Source organism: Papaver somniferum, chromosome 2 (assembly GCF_003573695.1).
Source record: "Papaver somniferum cultivar HN1 chromosome 2, ASM357369v1, whole genome shotgun sequence".
NCBI lineage: Eukaryota > Viridiplantae > Streptophyta > Magnoliopsida > Ranunculales > Papaveraceae > Papaver > Papaver somniferum.
In genome coordinates, this window is record NC_039359.1 from 28,308,821 (window position 1) to 28,325,702 (window position 16,882).

The window sequence follows — 16,882 nt, forward strand, 5'->3', positions numbered from 1 at the left end:
ATGATCAACCCCCATCTCCAGATTACCAGCAGGTACGGTTTCCATGATTGGAGACACTGTTACATCTTCATTACCGTGAATCTCCATGTCATAATTATTTTCAGAAGCGGCCTCCTCCTTTAAATACCACCAATTGAATATTTATTCGGTATAAGTAAATAGTCCAAGAGGAAAATGTGTGGGAGACTCACCGACTCTTCTTTGGGCCCACTGGGATTGGAAGAGGACTCGCTGCCCCGCTCTAAAGAACTTTCCACATCACCATCAGACTCTGAGTTTCCTTCTTCTTCTTCCTCTTGACTGCTGAGAGGCTCAGTATCGCCAGACTTTTCTTCAAAAGGCATCACCTTTTGGCCACTTGAAAGTCTGGTAAAGACGTTTATCTTGTTGAGACCCTGAATCAAGAAGGAAGAGATGTTCAGTGGCAACAATTCAGAATATTTATGCAAGACGACCAAATCAGGAAGAAAATCATACATACTCGCATATTGGAAGAATTAAAAGTCGGAAGAGCCGTCGAATCCGACTGAAAACCACCTTCACGGTTTTTAGACCTTCTCTCCTTCTTCTGGGGCTGTCCACATCCGAGCTAGGAGATTTTCTCTTAACAGTAGAAGGCTCCCTCAACAATGGATGTTCCGCTAAAGTCGCAGGGGAAGGCTTGCCACGAGAATTTTCCACCACGTCATTCACAAATCCATGGATGGCAAGAAACTCATCCTGCCAGAACACGTTGTACCTGGAGGTTGTCACTGGACTTCGTTCTGAGAGAAAGAAAGGAAGACTTTTACCTGGCGCGAGAACACGGGCATCAAGGACAGCTGGCAATAATTATTCTGGAGCAACCGGCTGGTGAGTAAATGGGACCCCTTGGTAAAAACCCATATGCCGAGCCGCCCTGTCAATATTATAAGGGACTTCCTTGAAAGACACCCAGAAGAAAGATGACACGTGTCCGGGGATACATCTTCGCATAAATACAACCTCTCCAATGCTCAAATTCTCTCCAGAAGAAAGCAAAGTCAAGTTCGGAGCAGCGGCGAAAGTGTTCGGCTGAACTATGGACGCGTGGAATGGAGCCCAAGGACGAAAGCAAACGGCATAGGCATTGTCAAGAAAGTCGATGAGCTTTGATCCAGATTTTGGGCGCTTATTCAACCAACGTAGTATTCTGGAGCCGCCGCAAGACTCAGTAAGTGAAGCCGACAATTTGGGAGCACATTTTGCGAAATGCTCCCACAACCATGTTTGGAGAAAAGCAACGTGAACATACGAGTCCCACTTTAATAACCATTTGAAGCGTACATGTCCGCGACCAGATGATCCAAATGGGTGTACAAAGAACCAAGAAACAAACCATCAATAAGAAGAATGCCGCCTTTCTCCAATTTGATGGCAAATTTAATGAGCTTCTGCATTATCTCCTTCTTACCAGAGCCATCATCGAAAATATCTCTGGACATCCACAGAGCTAAAAATGCAGCAAAATGGAGTGTATCATCCATCACTAGATCTGACTCCGGCTAATCAGGGAACCATTCAGACACCCACCAACTATAGAAGCACTTCGTCTCGTAATTCTTCCGAGCGAATCCTTTTGACTTCTCGACAAGAGGGGCACACATTTCTTCTTTATCGTCGGACAATGTGATATCAAGATTCCCTGTTATGGGAAGGTTCAGCAAGATGGCTACACTCTCTAAAGAGATATTCATTTCACCCTATCTATATATGGCCGTGTGAGTGCAGACACCATCTGGAGATAAAAAGCGATCAAGCCCAGGATATCTTTCCTAATTTAAAGTGTTGCAGAAGCCATGACAGCATCAATGATTTGTGCCTTGGTAAAATTGGCCCTCACAAAGTCTTGACTTATCATGAATTGCATCCATTTATCAAAAGAGCGCAATGGACTCTGACATATTTTGAAGTCAATGGGAGAAGCAGGATACTCTTTCCTCTGAAGGCAAAACCTTATTACACGCCCCGGTCGAACTGACTGGACCTCTCCTTCATTTTCTGAACCGGTCAGAAGGATCGCCACATATTTGGGATGGGTTTTCCTAGGAGAAGAAGACTTTGTAAAAAGTCCATCATCTGTGTTCGGCTTGGAGTTGTTAGCACTTCTCGATGCGGCGGCAGAAATGTTTTTAGGTGACATCTTAACAAAATTTCTTATACTATTCCCACTTTCGAGGTAACTACAACAAAGCAAGACAAGAGTTACTACTTTGAAGAAAAAACATGCATGGAGATTTTGTCAGGATCTGAGTACAATAATCAAGAGCCAACAACGAATTTCCTATGAAGAAGTTTTCCTTGGCCGCATGTCTTGGTACTCACGGCCAAAGAATGGGGACTGATGCTTGCTTGACGGGATATGTGTGCTGCCGCGAAAAAAGAAGAAGAAGATCTTGGCCGAAACCATTCAACACCACGAGAGCCATGCTCTCGGCCAAATCATGCCTTGCTGCGGGAGTTGCACTCATGAACAAAGGAAAACCCAACAACTAGGTTCTATGGAAGGAGTGAATATAGTTGTCCGCGCTCAAACAATTACCTGGCATGTTAATTGGTTTTGTTGCTATCACGTTATAGCTAACCCTAATATAATACTGCTGGCACGAAGAGGAGTTATTCATATCAAAAATATTATGTGGAAGTCACGCCTATGGCTAGGGTTGACACCAAAACAGAAGAGCAAAGAAGGAACGCTGGAATACATACCTGAAATAAGCTCGCCCCATGTGTTGCTACTGCTTTGCCGCTAGCTCCAAGATGTGAGAACAAACTCAATGCTACGAGTTAAGAGGACGGGAAACACCTTTTATAGGCACAACACTTTTAGGGGTTTGAATGTAGGAAGGTTTCGTATTTGTGTTATACACTGAAAGAGGCATCCGGACCCGCGCTGGCAAAGCTTCATGGCGCCAACATGCCGCGGCGAAGCTAACGCCATCAGTCCGCGTCCCAAACCGACGCTCCATAGCTCCATCTTCACCACTCCACGACCAAGCCAGCACTATTCCAACGCTCCATGGCTTCATCTTCACCGCTCCACGGCTATTCCAAGCAAGCCACGCCATTTGGCCCTTCCAAGTGAGCCACGTCATCCACCGTTCCAAGCTAGAAGAACCGACGGCTCCATGGCCAAGCCAAGCCAGCAACGTCACGGCCAATCCAAGCCAGCAGCGCCAAGGGTTTAAATTCTCTAGCCAGCACCAAGAGTTTGCATCATTCTCAGCTCCAACTTTTCTGCTCCTGACAAGTGTCATCCGCAGCCCAAGCCAACTCCAACCGCGTCCTAACCAATGCCCTAACCAGCAGTGCCATGAACCATTCCTTAACCAGTAGCCGAAGACGCCGCACTGGTGCCAACATCCCAAGGCTAACACGAATTTATGCAAAAGCTTCCAACACTAGGATCACGGATTCCTCATGCCTTCCACCAAAGGTTAGTTGAATTTCCTTGGAAATCTCTTCACGTCTTCCTCTTTCGATTTTACTCTTGTCTGTCACCATCTCATGCTTATCCCGCAACAATGTCACTATTACGTGCTAAGCAGGGGACTTAATGTTGATGGTGGTTTTTAGCTTAGGGTTAAAATCGTAAAACCTTGCATCTGACGTCACTCTGCAAAGGAAACGGTCCCGTGAGTGATAACCTCTCCACCAACATATTTATTGATCCATTCAATATATTTACATAACATTTATCCAGACTGGCGAATGTAGCAACCATCCCAAACACTGTGTAAATTTCGTCACCTCGCCGATACAAGACTCACTGAGTACTTTCATGTGCTATGTTCCCCGGAAGAACCCTTAATATCGGTATGGAATGACGGATTTTTTTTCACTCGCAGCGGAGTAGCATGAACCTCCAAGTACCAAAGTTAAGGCCATCGCACGAAATGCTCATACGGAAGTACACTGCATTCTGTAGATAAGGATTTTGTGGCAGCATACAAAATCCAGCCAATTATTGTGATAACTCACAAAAAACTCATAAACCCGACTAATTTGCAAAATTAGGGTTTCGCGCCCCGCGCAGTACACTAGACCCCGTTTGTCGAAAAACTATGCTTAGTAAAACTAGGCGACTAAATCCGCCACAACACATTGGAAGTGTGGACACACCATAGCTTGCCGGCCCCACTTCCCATCGACCAATCAGGTCGCTTTAAATTCTCCACACTCACACAGAAGTGTATCCGCGCCCATGCCTGACCGACCCTCTTACATTAACCAATCAGGTTACTTTAAACTCGCCACAGTGTTGAAAAGAAGGAAATCGTGCCAGATGGCCGCAATGCAATTGGCTTCCGAAAAACGCACCAACATGCCAAGTAGCATGCCAAACGCACATACCAGACACACATGCCAGATGCACATGCCAAACGCGCCAAACATGGCCACTCACCCCATGCGACGTGCCATATAGGCTAATTAGGGTTTCGACAAACCCTAATTTAGGCAAGACTTCCACACCAACGTGCCAAAATTTCAGTGGCTATGTCTACGCGCGTAACCGTGTTAATGGCATGCACGAGCCATGCCAGCCATGCCGTAATACCACTAGCACAAGTTAAAGGCGCCACTGCCAATTAAAGGTAGCCATGATCGACGACTACCTTTCCTCCTGAGATGCAATCTCAACCATCCAAGTTCTCCACCAAACTAACAGGCTTGTGGCAACTTTTGAGCGACCAATACCATGCCGCCAAACCCTTTGGCCACGGAATCAAATCCCAGTTTGGCCACGACGCCTAATTTCGGTCACCGTGCCAAACCCTAGCCTTGGCCACTATGCCACGTCCACTGGCATGCCACCATGTCACGGCTACTAGCATATCGCTATGCCACGGCCACTGGCATGCCACCATGCCACAGCTACTAGCATGCCGATATGCCACGTCCATTGGCATGCCGTCATGCCACGGCCACTAGCATGCTGTTATGTCATGGCTCCACCAGGCGCTACTATGCCAATGGTGCCACTTCGCTATACAACAAGATGCGGCCATAATCAATGGCCACTCTTCCTCATGAGATGTAATCTCATCCATCGAAATTCGCCACTGAGCCTTTCAGCTCATGACAAGTTTTAGGCGACTAGACAAAACGAGCCTAGCATCACATATGATATTTACCTACGGCAAGCCTCTCAATGTTAAACTTTCCACACGTAGCAAAGTGATACATGTTTTCCACGAAAACACTCAAGACATCAAAACATGTCACAAATTGGGGGATACTCATCAGGTTATTGGTCTGGAGGTTTACAGCGTGCGGCGTGCAATACGCCCGTTACAGAAAGTGTCATAAAGCGGGGCGGTTAGTAATGGCAAGAACTAATGGTGTAAACGTATCTTTCATTATGGAAACATAAATTCCAGGCGTTACCCGTTACTCCCTTCTTCCACCACTCAATCGTTTCCACTTCCCACGAGACCAGGGTACGTTTTGTTGCGACTTGTATAAATAGGTCTCACCTATTTTCCACCAAAAAACAAGTTTTGGGTCAGGAGAAGAATACAACATCCAGAAATCATCTGATAGCTTTTCATTCAGCTAGCCAGTTCAATTTTCTAATACAAGTCACGAAACACCCACACTTCCAGAATCAACTATTCTGGTCTCGACACTTTATTCATTTCCCTCCCTAAGACCAATCCTTCTCCTTCACTTTGTGACCGAAGCAAGCCTGGAACGTCCATTTCTTGGTTTAGGTCAGGATTGTACATATTGACCTCTCGAATCAAAAGTACTCCCGTGCAATACATTGTTTAGGGTTTAGACTCGTTTCTCATCCACACACGAAATTACCAAAAACAGCAGAAACTGTTTTCACCCACAAACAATTGGTCGCCACCATATTCCAATTGCAAGTGGTGCTAAAAACTTTATCTATAATATGTGTAATGTTATATTGTAAACTCTTAGTCGTAAGTTTATCCTCGTTAATGTCTTACATGTGCCATGCTTGTCTCAAAATATTTCATCCGTTCCTATATTTTGTAGTATTAATGATAAGAAAAATTGTCTTCAAAAAGATCGGTTAATAGGGAAGCAAACATTTCACGGAATGCTTAAAAATAGATTGTGTCCTCTTCAACAAATTTCTCCTATTATTTCTCTTTTCGGTAAACGTGCAAATCTCTAGAATTGGCATCAGCCAATATCTTATGTTACATAATTTCAAATCCGTTTTAGCCATTGTTAGCTCCCTGTTTGTAATTTTGAGTGTTTGTTTTATTCATCAAAGTCGTCATTGTAAATGATTAATCTCATATATTAATGGACTATTACCTTAGGTCAACTTATGAATGATATCGAGAGATTATCTTCCTACTGGTATGAGTAGTAGGCCGAGCCGTGAAAACTTTATTGCAATAACTATTAATTATTTGACTTGGTTTAATGAAATATCTGGTTTTCTTTTAAATAGATGAGTTAAAAAAAATTGAAGTTTGGGAAAGAAGAAGAGAACAAAATATCAACATAAATTTAATTATTGTATTAAAAATAACCATGTCCAGAAACATTGCAATTTACTATTAAGCATTCATATACAGAGTACTCCAGCGTTCCAGTGTTGCGAAAATCAGAGTTCCTAGGGGAATATAATTTTCCCACCTGTATATTTGGAATTTTGACAAATATGGTGAATTTATAATATAAGAGTCATCTCAGCCATCAACGATGCACCTTAGCAGGTTCATCTCGGAGAAATTTCGGAGTCCTTATTAATATATGTAAAACTGATAAAGTAGAGAAATAATGTTTTAGGGTTTATGATGAGTTGCAAAAGGTTGGACATGAAAAATCCTCGCGTAAACTAATACAATAGTCATTTGAAGATAACTTCAGTCATAAAGAAGGAGAAAGCAGGCTTGGTATCAGGGAGGGAAGCATAGAAAAATACACTAGCGTAGTTCTTTTTAACATAATGATAGCTCTTAATGGTGTGTTTAGCAGGGTCGATTGATGACCTATTATGGATACACAATTACCTGATCCCAATTCGGTGGGATAATAATGAGAAATATGATAAGCGCCTCTTCCATGATCATATGATAACTAAGGATAGGTCGATGAGATAAAAATACCCTTCAGGAGTGACGTACACATTATCCTTGATTCTCGCAACCTCCATGACCAACTGTTCTCTTTAGCGGTAAAAGAACAACTGGGTATTCTCACAATTGTCGTAGATTGTCAGACTGAAATCGTAAATTAATCCTCCACGTATGACTGTTAGTCTTCCTGTGAATTTTTCAATATCTGCGTCACATAGAGCATGAGATAGTGATGCAATTGCGTGTACGAACACATTGGTCGGGGTAAACCCTAACCTGGAATGTCCTACCATCTTGGAAAGAGGTCGAAATCCCTTTTGTGTGGGTCTTATTAGACAAGCAGGGGAGCTTTAGGGAGTGGACATAGCGTGAGCTTGTATAGATGTGATGACATGGAGTCAGTCGTGTGCGTGCTCATGAGGCTATCAGATCCATGGAGCCAGCTGTGGACATGCTCAGGAGGCTGAGGATAATGAGTGCTCCTGATATGAGTGCTTCATGTTAAACGGGATTAAAGAGTATGTTGAAGTAACTCGTGTGTCGACCTTAAGGGGACATCACCATGAGCCAGTCGTGGAGCTTGTGTAAGTGTAATTTTTGGAATCTTATGCCCTAGATTATGGTCGGGCTTGAACCGTAGTTTTACACTGTAGATTCGAACATGAGTCGCGCTCTTGTAAAGTTAAGCAAGGCAAACTATAGTTACTCCGGCGGGTACCCAATATGACTTTTGCTATAATTCTCGTATTCTAGCTGGAAAATCATCAACACATTGTTTACAAATTTTATACCAATTAACCAAGTAGTTGATGATTAATATTAGACTAACTTGAACTCTCCTGTGATAGGAGAGAACGAGTACATTATAGGAACTAGCCCTGGATTGTACTAGAAGATTCCTACGTGATATTCGATCAGTCTGAAAAACTAGGAGGGTTACCCTTTAGTAAGACTGGAAGTGAATACTTTTCAAAAAAATTAGAAAGTGCAAGTCTTTTTGACCTAGGATTTGAAGGATATGAATCTACAAGGAACAATCATAGACAAGGCAATAAAAACATACAGGAAAGACTAGATAGAGCTGAGATAAATGCAAGAAGGAAATCTCCAATTTCCAAACGCGTCTCTATCACACCTATCAGCTATAGGATCAAACCATTACCCATTCTCCTTAATCTGGATAAAGGAAATTCACAATTAGGATGGGTTTTTAAATTCTATGACACTTGGTAGAAGGAAGATTTATGTGTTCATATCATCAAGAATACCTGGAATTCTGATAACTTTGTGGAACCTGGTAAAGCTTTAGCCTCCAATCTTAAGGATCTAGGAGTTTACCTCTTAGACTGGAAAGGAAAATTTTTGGTCTCCCTTCAAGGCAAATAAATAAATTTAATGGGATTATAAATGCTGGGAAAATCCCCTGTGTGTTTGGTAAAATAGTTAAACTTCCTATGATTCATTGTTTTCTCTTATTTTAAAGTCTATGTACTATTTGATATTGCCCTCAAATCTTAAAATTGCATATATATGGGATTTAGAGTTAAAAATAGTGGGTCCACAAATCTCTTGATTGGTTTACCAGCAAAACTTAGGGGGAAAGGTCGGATTCTATATGGAGGATTTGCTGGAAAAGTTATTCCCGTAGGAAACGTGATTCCTAGGATTTGAAAAACCAAACATACCGAAGGAAACGTAATTCCACCAAACCCCAAAGGCCCATAAAACCCACCTTTAAAATTTAACATCCAACCCACCATAAGGAAATTGAAAGACTCCAAAAAAGTAGACCAACTGATTATCAACTGAGAAAACTTCATTCGAACCTCCTTGAATTAGAGTCCATTTACGATAAACATGAATCAATTGCCAAACAACAATCTAGGAACAATATAATAAACTAGGGGAGGGGGGGACACTAAGTATTTTCATATAGTGACACTTAAAAGAAGGAATTGTAATAACATAGACCTACTTCTAAATAATGAAAACATAGTTACAAGGAACAAGGGAGAAATTAACATTATTCTTACTGAATATATTAAAAACCTTTTTCGGAGAACACCACAAATTCCTCTTCTTATAATTCCATCTTCCAAAATATTTCACCGTCAATTTCTGATCAAAATAACCTAAATAATTATAACCATTCCCTCTTAGTATGAAATTCTCGCAGTCCGAAAGAAAATGAAAACCTAATAGATCTCTAGGACCAGATGGCTTTTCGGTAAGTTGTTTCAAAAAAATCGGGATATTGTAGGCCAACAGGTAGTACAAAGAATTCAACGATTCTTTGAAACAAAATTTATTAAACAGGATATAAAGAACACCCACCTCTTTCTGATACCCAAGATTAAACATCCTAAAAATCCTAGTCAATTCCGCCCCATAGATCCCTGTAACACAATATATATATATATATATATATATATATATATAACAAAAATTGTATTCCAATAGAATAAAACCCCTCCTAGATAAAATTATTCCACCATTTCAATCTTCTTTCCAATCGTCTAGACAAATTTCTGATAACATTATTGTAGCACATGAAATAATTCACTCTTTCAAGTAAAGAACGACAAAAACCTAAGGATTGATAATCAAAATTTACATGTCAAAAGCTTTTGACAGATTCAAATGGAAGTTTCTTTTAAAAGATTTAAAATATTTTGGTTTTAACCAGGAAGTGTATGATATAGTAGAACAGTGTATCTTAACAACTTCAATAGGTGTTCTGCTAAATGGATTACCTGGAAAAAAATTTAACCGTACAAGAGGTCTAAGACAAGGAGACCCACTCTCTCCTTACTTATTCGAAATATGCATGAAAGTTTTTTCTTGAGTTCTTCTCACTCGGGAACAATCTAAGAAGTTTCATGGGATTAAAATAACACCTAAGAGCGAACCAATCTCACACCTCTTTTTTGCAGATGACTGTTTTCTGTTAGTTAAAAGTTGATCTAGAAAAATATAAAGAGGTAGGATCCATGGAAACTCTTAGATGGACAAGGTCAGACAAGATTTACGCCATTTTTTTGCGCAAAACCCAAACAACAATGAATTTAAGTATAATATTTTGATGATATGTTCCTCATATAAGACTCTACATTCCCACAAAAAATGAACAAAATTCGAGATTATAAAACGGTCACCTACCCCTTTGAATATCAGTCGTTCAAGTTTAACGGTTGAAATTAAGATTGGTAGATGGTGAGGTTTGCTATCTCGAATTGCGTTCATTTTTTTTGTGGGAATGTAGAGTCTTATAACATGTCATAAAAATATTACACTTAAATTCATTGTCGTTTGAGTTTTGTGTAGAAAATGACGCAAATCTTGTCCGACCTTGTCCATCTAAGAGTGTCCATGGATCCTACCTCAAATATAAATATCTCCTATCTACATTTAACTTATTCTGTAAAGCATCAGGTCAGCTCATAAATTTCGAAAAATCGGGAGTTTCTTCAGTAAAAAGGTTTGACCAAAACATCAAAGAATAATGCCAAAGCTCCTGTTTTCATAGATAAATCTAAGATTAAAACTTTCGAGCCAATCTTAGAAATAATGAATCTAAGTCTCAGGGATGGAAAGGAAAAGTGTTACCCCAATCTATTAGAATGATACTTAATAAAGCAGTCATGTCTAGTATCCTTTCATATCAGATGGGGTGCTTCATTTTTCCTAAGAAAATCACTAACAGAATAGACGCCATACAAAGAGATTTTTGGTGAGGTAAAAGAAATGACTCAAGGGGATTCTACCCAAAATACTGAACTAGTCTTTGTAAATCAATCCAGGTAGGAGGGTTTAGGATTCATGGATGCCCGAAAACTTTACCTGGCTATGATAGCTAAAGTACATTGGAGACTGATTCAGGAACTAATTCCCTTTGGGAAAAAACCTTGAAACCTATATACTTTAAAAGAAAGAGTCCTTTAAAAGTAAAATCGTCATATAGAAGTTCTTGGACATGAAAATGCTTATGTATATGATTTGATCTCATTAAACAATATAATATACGGGAAGTTGGTAATGGGCACATTATGAATATTTAGGAGGATACCTGAGTCCCAGGTCTAAGAGAATCTATAGCAAGATACAAAAACTTAAGTAATACCTCTTTAATACTTGTGGCGAATCTCATTGATCCGATCACAAAAAAATGGAACATCCTTCTTATCAAGGACTCATTCCCATCTATATAGCATCTAGAGTAAGTGGAATTTACTTGATTTTTGACAAATCAAATGTCCACAAACACGATAGACTTAGATGGACTCTAACCAAATCTGAAAATTACACAGTAAAATCAATGTATGACAAACTAATGAGTTAGGTACTGAGGATATTAGTTTGTCACTGCCTGAAGCATTTTGGAAATCTCTGTGAAAATTGAATATCTCACAGTGAATAAAAGTTCTTTTTTTTGAATACATCCAAAGTGCACTGGAAACCAACACAAAATTCTTTGGAAAAGTCAAGGATATAGACCCCTCTTGTCCTATGTATGGTGGAGCATCAGAAACAACTTGGCATCTGCTCTTTCATCTGCTCTTTCATTGCAGTTATGCTCAAGTTGTATGGAATCTAGAGCCAAACCTTTCGTTATCTAATTTGATCCGAATACTATTTTGTCAGACTTATGTAAAAATGGATTTCATAATACTAATCAGGTGATTACAATTGAACTTATGCTTACAAAAATGTGGCAAATTTGGAAGGAAAGACGTAATAGAGTTTTCGAAGATAAATCAAAATCTTCTAGTCAACTGTCATTTGAAATCCAGAAACATATTCTATTATGGTACAAGAAACCCTCATCTAAAAGGACTTCCGGTAACACTCAGAAGGAAAACAAGGTTCATCAGACAACTCCTAATACAAATCGGAAAAATCAATATAGATGTATTATTAATCTCTTAAAATTTTATATTTAATTATGCTTTAATTATTAAATGACACAAGTGAAATCGAAGGAGATAGAGAAGGTACTTCATCAAGTGTAGATGCACAAGAGGCAGAAGCAGTAAACATTTTACAAACAACATTTTAGGCAAAGGAAAAAGGAATCAACAACTTGAACATTAAGGGTGAATGTGAATGTGAATTCTCTTCAACCATCTCAATGGAAGAACCACGAAGATCTCTTGGCGCAGTAAAAATATCGTTGAGGAAGTGGATAAATTAGTTAGATCTTGTCCTGAATTTTAAGATTTTATTTTGTTCTTAGAATAGGAAATATAGTGGCAGATACTTTAGCAAAATTTGTTGGACCTTTAAATTATATTTTGGAATGGTTTGACAATCCACCAACTTGTATTGCTCTAAAATTATTAGTAGATAAATCTAATTATTAGTTGATGGCTCTATTAATACTGTAATTCAGACTATATCCGAGTCTTAGCTTTGTTTAATGAAATCCTTATTCACAAAAAAAATAAAAGAAAAAAAAATAACCTGTCTGTGATATTAAGATTATCAATTTTAGCAGAATGAAAATCGAATCTTTTAACATTGATCTCAATTTTATTATGGGATTCGCGTACTTCTGTTTGACTCGCTAACTCGTCTGGACAAAATCTCAACCGTCTCAGTAAGTTTTTCGAGATTCATCTCAATGCCATGTCAATGAAATCTCGGAGTAGTTGAGCCGACCGAACGGAGGGTCCGAAAGAAAGGAGTCCCTTTTGTGGCCACTTTTCTGTACAATGAAGCATAACACAAATGTGCAATTTGATAAAAATATTGGAAATGGTTACTATTAAAGAACCCAAAATGCCTCTCTATTTTAGTGCAATTACTTAATGGCATGTTTGGTTGGTGAGAAGGGAATTTTATTCCTAGGAATCCTATTCCCAAATGAGGAGGAATCCTAGACCCACCATCCCCGCGGTTTAGGATTCCCTTACTTTTGGGGAATCCTGCTCCTAACCGCTCTATAATCTTATTTACCATACATGGAAATGAAATTGTATTCCCAAGAAACTGATTCCATTCCCTTCGACCAAACATGCCATAACTTCTTATTATCCTATTTTTTCCGGTGGGTATAATTGACAAGAAAACTAGAATATGACATTATGACATATCTAAAAACCGCGCCTTGTAATTTTACAAATTTTATCTCGTTGGAAAGATTTTAAAGAGATCTACACAATGAATACAAACAACAATACCAAATTTAAAGTTTTTACGAAAAATTCGGAGGTATTTATCCTTTTAGGAACAATTTTCGAAAATTGAATGCATTGCCACAAAGGATGCATAACACATTACGCAGCCATATTTTAAAGTGATATTTTCACTCCGTTTGAGGAAAGTGAAATATTATTCCAACAAAAAAAATGAAACACCGCTGATAGCAAAAATCAGGAAACGTGATACTTTCACCTAAAAAAGACTACATCGCCGATGTATAACGCATTATGCAACCAACGCTGTTTCGTTTTTCTTCGTTCCAAGCCCATATACATACCAGTATATCAAGGCCCAAGCCTATATAAATGATTTATTGTACATCGAAGGTCTCCTGAAGCAAAAACTGCACTCTCAAAAATTGCCAGATTCCCCTGAAGCAAAACTCATCTCAAAAGTTTCCTCCAAATAACACCAAAAGAGTGTAATTGTGCACCAGCTATTATCAAAGCTTCCTACAAGATATATGTCAAACCAACACAATTATCACCTATCTGAGTTTAAGAACAAGAAATATAAAACGTGTTTTCATGTCATTATGAAGTCTGGCTAGAAGGAGGCAGTACATAAGGGTTTTTTGGTTCACCGGTGCTGCCAATTGAAATCCATAATAGTATATTACTCTTAACATTGAACAAACAAGACAGGTCATGTCCGTCACGGTATCTAAAACGAAGTGATAAACATCCTGAATATAGATATTAATCGTCAGAATACCACAAGGCAACCATCCACCTTTCTTGAACCTCGCATCTATCCAATGAATAGAAAGACAATCTCATTAGGTTTACAAGTTTTAAAGTCATCACCGAGTCCAAGTTCCAATTTCTAACTCCTAAGAAAGGATCACCCAGTATAAAATATGTACCATAGGATGACAGGAGAAGTTAAGCCAGCCTAGAGGATGTGCAAATATACGGTAACCTCTTTTCCAATAGTCTACTTTTTCATGGCATGTTCTTTGGGTTGCCGGACATGCTGAAGCTTGATGATTTGGGTTTGTGTTCCAGATTCTTTAAAAAGGAAAGAAGGTTCATTGGAGTATTTCATACAGAGGAAAGTAACTGGAAGAGGAACATCTCATATGATAAATGCTAATAAACCTAACTCAAATTGCAGATGCAGTGTCAAGCATTAATTTCACCACCATTCGAAATGGAACCATGTACGCAGTGCACTAACACACAGCCTAACTCCCGACGCCCACATTGTAAAAGCATTTTCTGATTCAGAAAACAAAATATCGCTTCATTCATTCTACTTGCTAACAAAGGCAGCTAAGATAAATCCTCACTTACAAGTCATTGTTCTTATATGCATATAATCAATATAACACATGGCATAGTTTCGATTAGAACATGGTGTCGTATATACTCAGAAAAGCACAAAAACATCATTCCATTGCATATTAAGTTGGTGAAAAAAATCAGAAGTTGGTTCTTAGACATACAAAACATTGAATATGGCAGGTGACTTGAATTTATAAATGCTTTACCTCCTTTCCATATGGACCATATCTTTGCTTCTCATAAACGCCGCCTCTTGCTTATTCTCCTGAGCATCATCTTTTGTTCAATTACTTCCTCTCTTTTTCCTTGACCCACATACGTACCTGAATTAAGTGACACTAAGCAACCAACATAAGGTGTAATCCTAAGCATTTGCAGGTCAAAATCAATGATATCATTTTCATGTTTTGGGTCATACAAAAGTAGACCAGAATGGTAATTTTGATCTAACAGAACCACATCATTCTTGATAAATAGTACAGGCATCAAGTAAAATGAGTCGAGAACCGTCTGCTGAGTTATGCTGAAAAGCTTAGTCCAAGAATGTCTCACCCCATATTCCTTCATCACCCATACATCAGTCCGAACCTTATGATGATGAGTAAGTATGCAAAGACATCTTCCAGAAACACACAGACTAATCTGGTGCGTATCATCAAAATTTTCTGCTTGCAGTAACGGCACTTCCTCGAAACTCTCACTTTCAATATGAAAAGAAATAATTGAATGGAGCTGCGTGGAAGATTTGCGTGCACTCCAATGTAGAGTTGTATTAACAAGTATACCATGTGGTTCTTGATAGGCAATGTTATAAGGAATATTGGCAATTGATCTCCACGCATTCGACCCTAATGTATAGACCTGGACCTCGGAACCATGGCTAATGAGGTCCACAATTCGCACCAACTTATAATCCTTGATGTTGCAGTCGTAACCAAATCCATAAGAGGTTCTGTGTTCACCGATTCTCATCTGCCTAAACTCCCTTGTCTGAGCCAATAAATGATTCGGAAATTCGATTGGTGGTGGTGGTGCTGGTATCTCCTTGTATTCACCGGTACATGGGTTCCAAAGGCAAATCAAAGTTTTCGAATATCCTTTATCTAAGCAAAACAAACCATCACAAAACGCCAAAATTTGAACACTTGTTTCAGAAGATTTCAATGGGTGATGTACCTGTATAGCTTTATCAAACGATTCTGTCAAAGATGATTCATCGTTATGTACGAAGTACATTTCTTTGCCATCACTAAGCATGAAATTGAGGTGATTGTTCTCCTTAGAACGATTAAGGTGCATCCGAGTGAAATCAGGGCTTTTGAATAAATCACGCCAAGTCTTGCATACACACCTGAATCTTAAGATAGATTTCACCGGCAAGCACGAGAGTATATTGATCATCATCTCTTCTGGGAGTCCGGTTGCCATTGTAAAAAAAAAAATATGAGAAAGAGATTATGATTCTTATACAGAATTAGGGTTTCATTTCAACGATTTTGAGGGTTTCAAACATGAAATTGAAAACATAAATAAATTGATTGAAAGCTGGTTTTCTTGTCAGGAAGAAGACTCGCGTAAATCTGAAGCTAAAGTCTTTGTTTTTGTTTTTCTCGTTGACTTTGACTTCTTTACACTCATAAGGGAGAGTAAAATGTGATTTGAGGAGTGCAAAAATTGTTATAGACTCACTTACTGGGGCCACCCCGGTATATTTTCTGACTCGGACTAAAATACCCTCATGTACCACATGTTTTCTCGGCACACTTGCAAAATCTTTGATCATCTTTTCTCGCTCAGAAAGAAAGAAAGAAACTCAAGAACCCTAGTGTTGCAAACCAGGACAGAAGAATCAAAACACATGGTGTTTTCTTCTTCTTATAAAATAACAACTATAACCATACCTAGACTTTGTTCATCAAACAATCTCACTAAAGCCCAATAAAACCCAAAGCAACTTCTAAAATCTCATCTTAATACTCTTATTCATTCTCTTTAGGGAAACCAAGCTTGTTCTGGGTTAAGTTCTCTTTATTTCACCACCCAAATTTTTTTCACATCCAGTCCAATTCCTATTTAAAATCCAAAATGAATATCTTGGCATAGAATTGTCAAGGAATTAACAACCCATCCACAATTCACTGAAAGGATTAATTTCCTTACACAAACTTGACATTCTTTTCCTTTCAGAAACCTTGGCAACCGAAAGACATATGTTGGGTCTTGCTCAATCATTTCAATACCAAAACCTATCAACTATTCCTAGAGTTGGAATACGAGGAGGCCTCTGCCTCATGTGGAGAAACCGCATCAACA

The 16,882-nt window shown here is 39.0% G+C and overlaps 1 protein-coding gene across 5 annotated transcripts; it reads right to left on the minus strand.

Moving 5' to 3' along the window:
- Positions 1-13,318: 13,318 nt before the first annotated feature.
- On the minus strand, positions 13,319-16,126 carry LOC113347224 (F-box protein CPR1-like). Of its 5 annotated transcripts, XR_003358822.1 has the most exons (4): positions 15,122-16,126; positions 14,776-14,892; positions 13,847-14,503; positions 13,319-13,735 (listed from the first exon to the last, which is right to left on the minus strand). XR_003358822.1 is itself a non-coding variant. In XM_026590833.1 (2 exons), the coding sequence occupies exon 1, from the start codon at positions 15,995-15,997 to the stop codon at positions 14,807-14,809; it is 1,191 nt and encodes a 396-aa protein (XP_026446618.1). In that variant the 5' UTR covers positions 15,998-16,120; the 3' UTR covers positions 13,319-13,735; positions 14,776-14,806. The 5 variants fall into 5 exon arrangements, 2 of the variants coding, with proteins under 2 accessions (XP_026446618.1, XP_026446619.1); XR_003358821.1 differs by lacking the exon at positions 13,847-14,503 and having other exon boundaries at positions 15,122-16,125; XR_003358820.1 differs by having other exon boundaries at positions 14,776-16,121.
- Between the last annotated feature and the right edge of the window lie 756 nt (positions 16,127-16,882).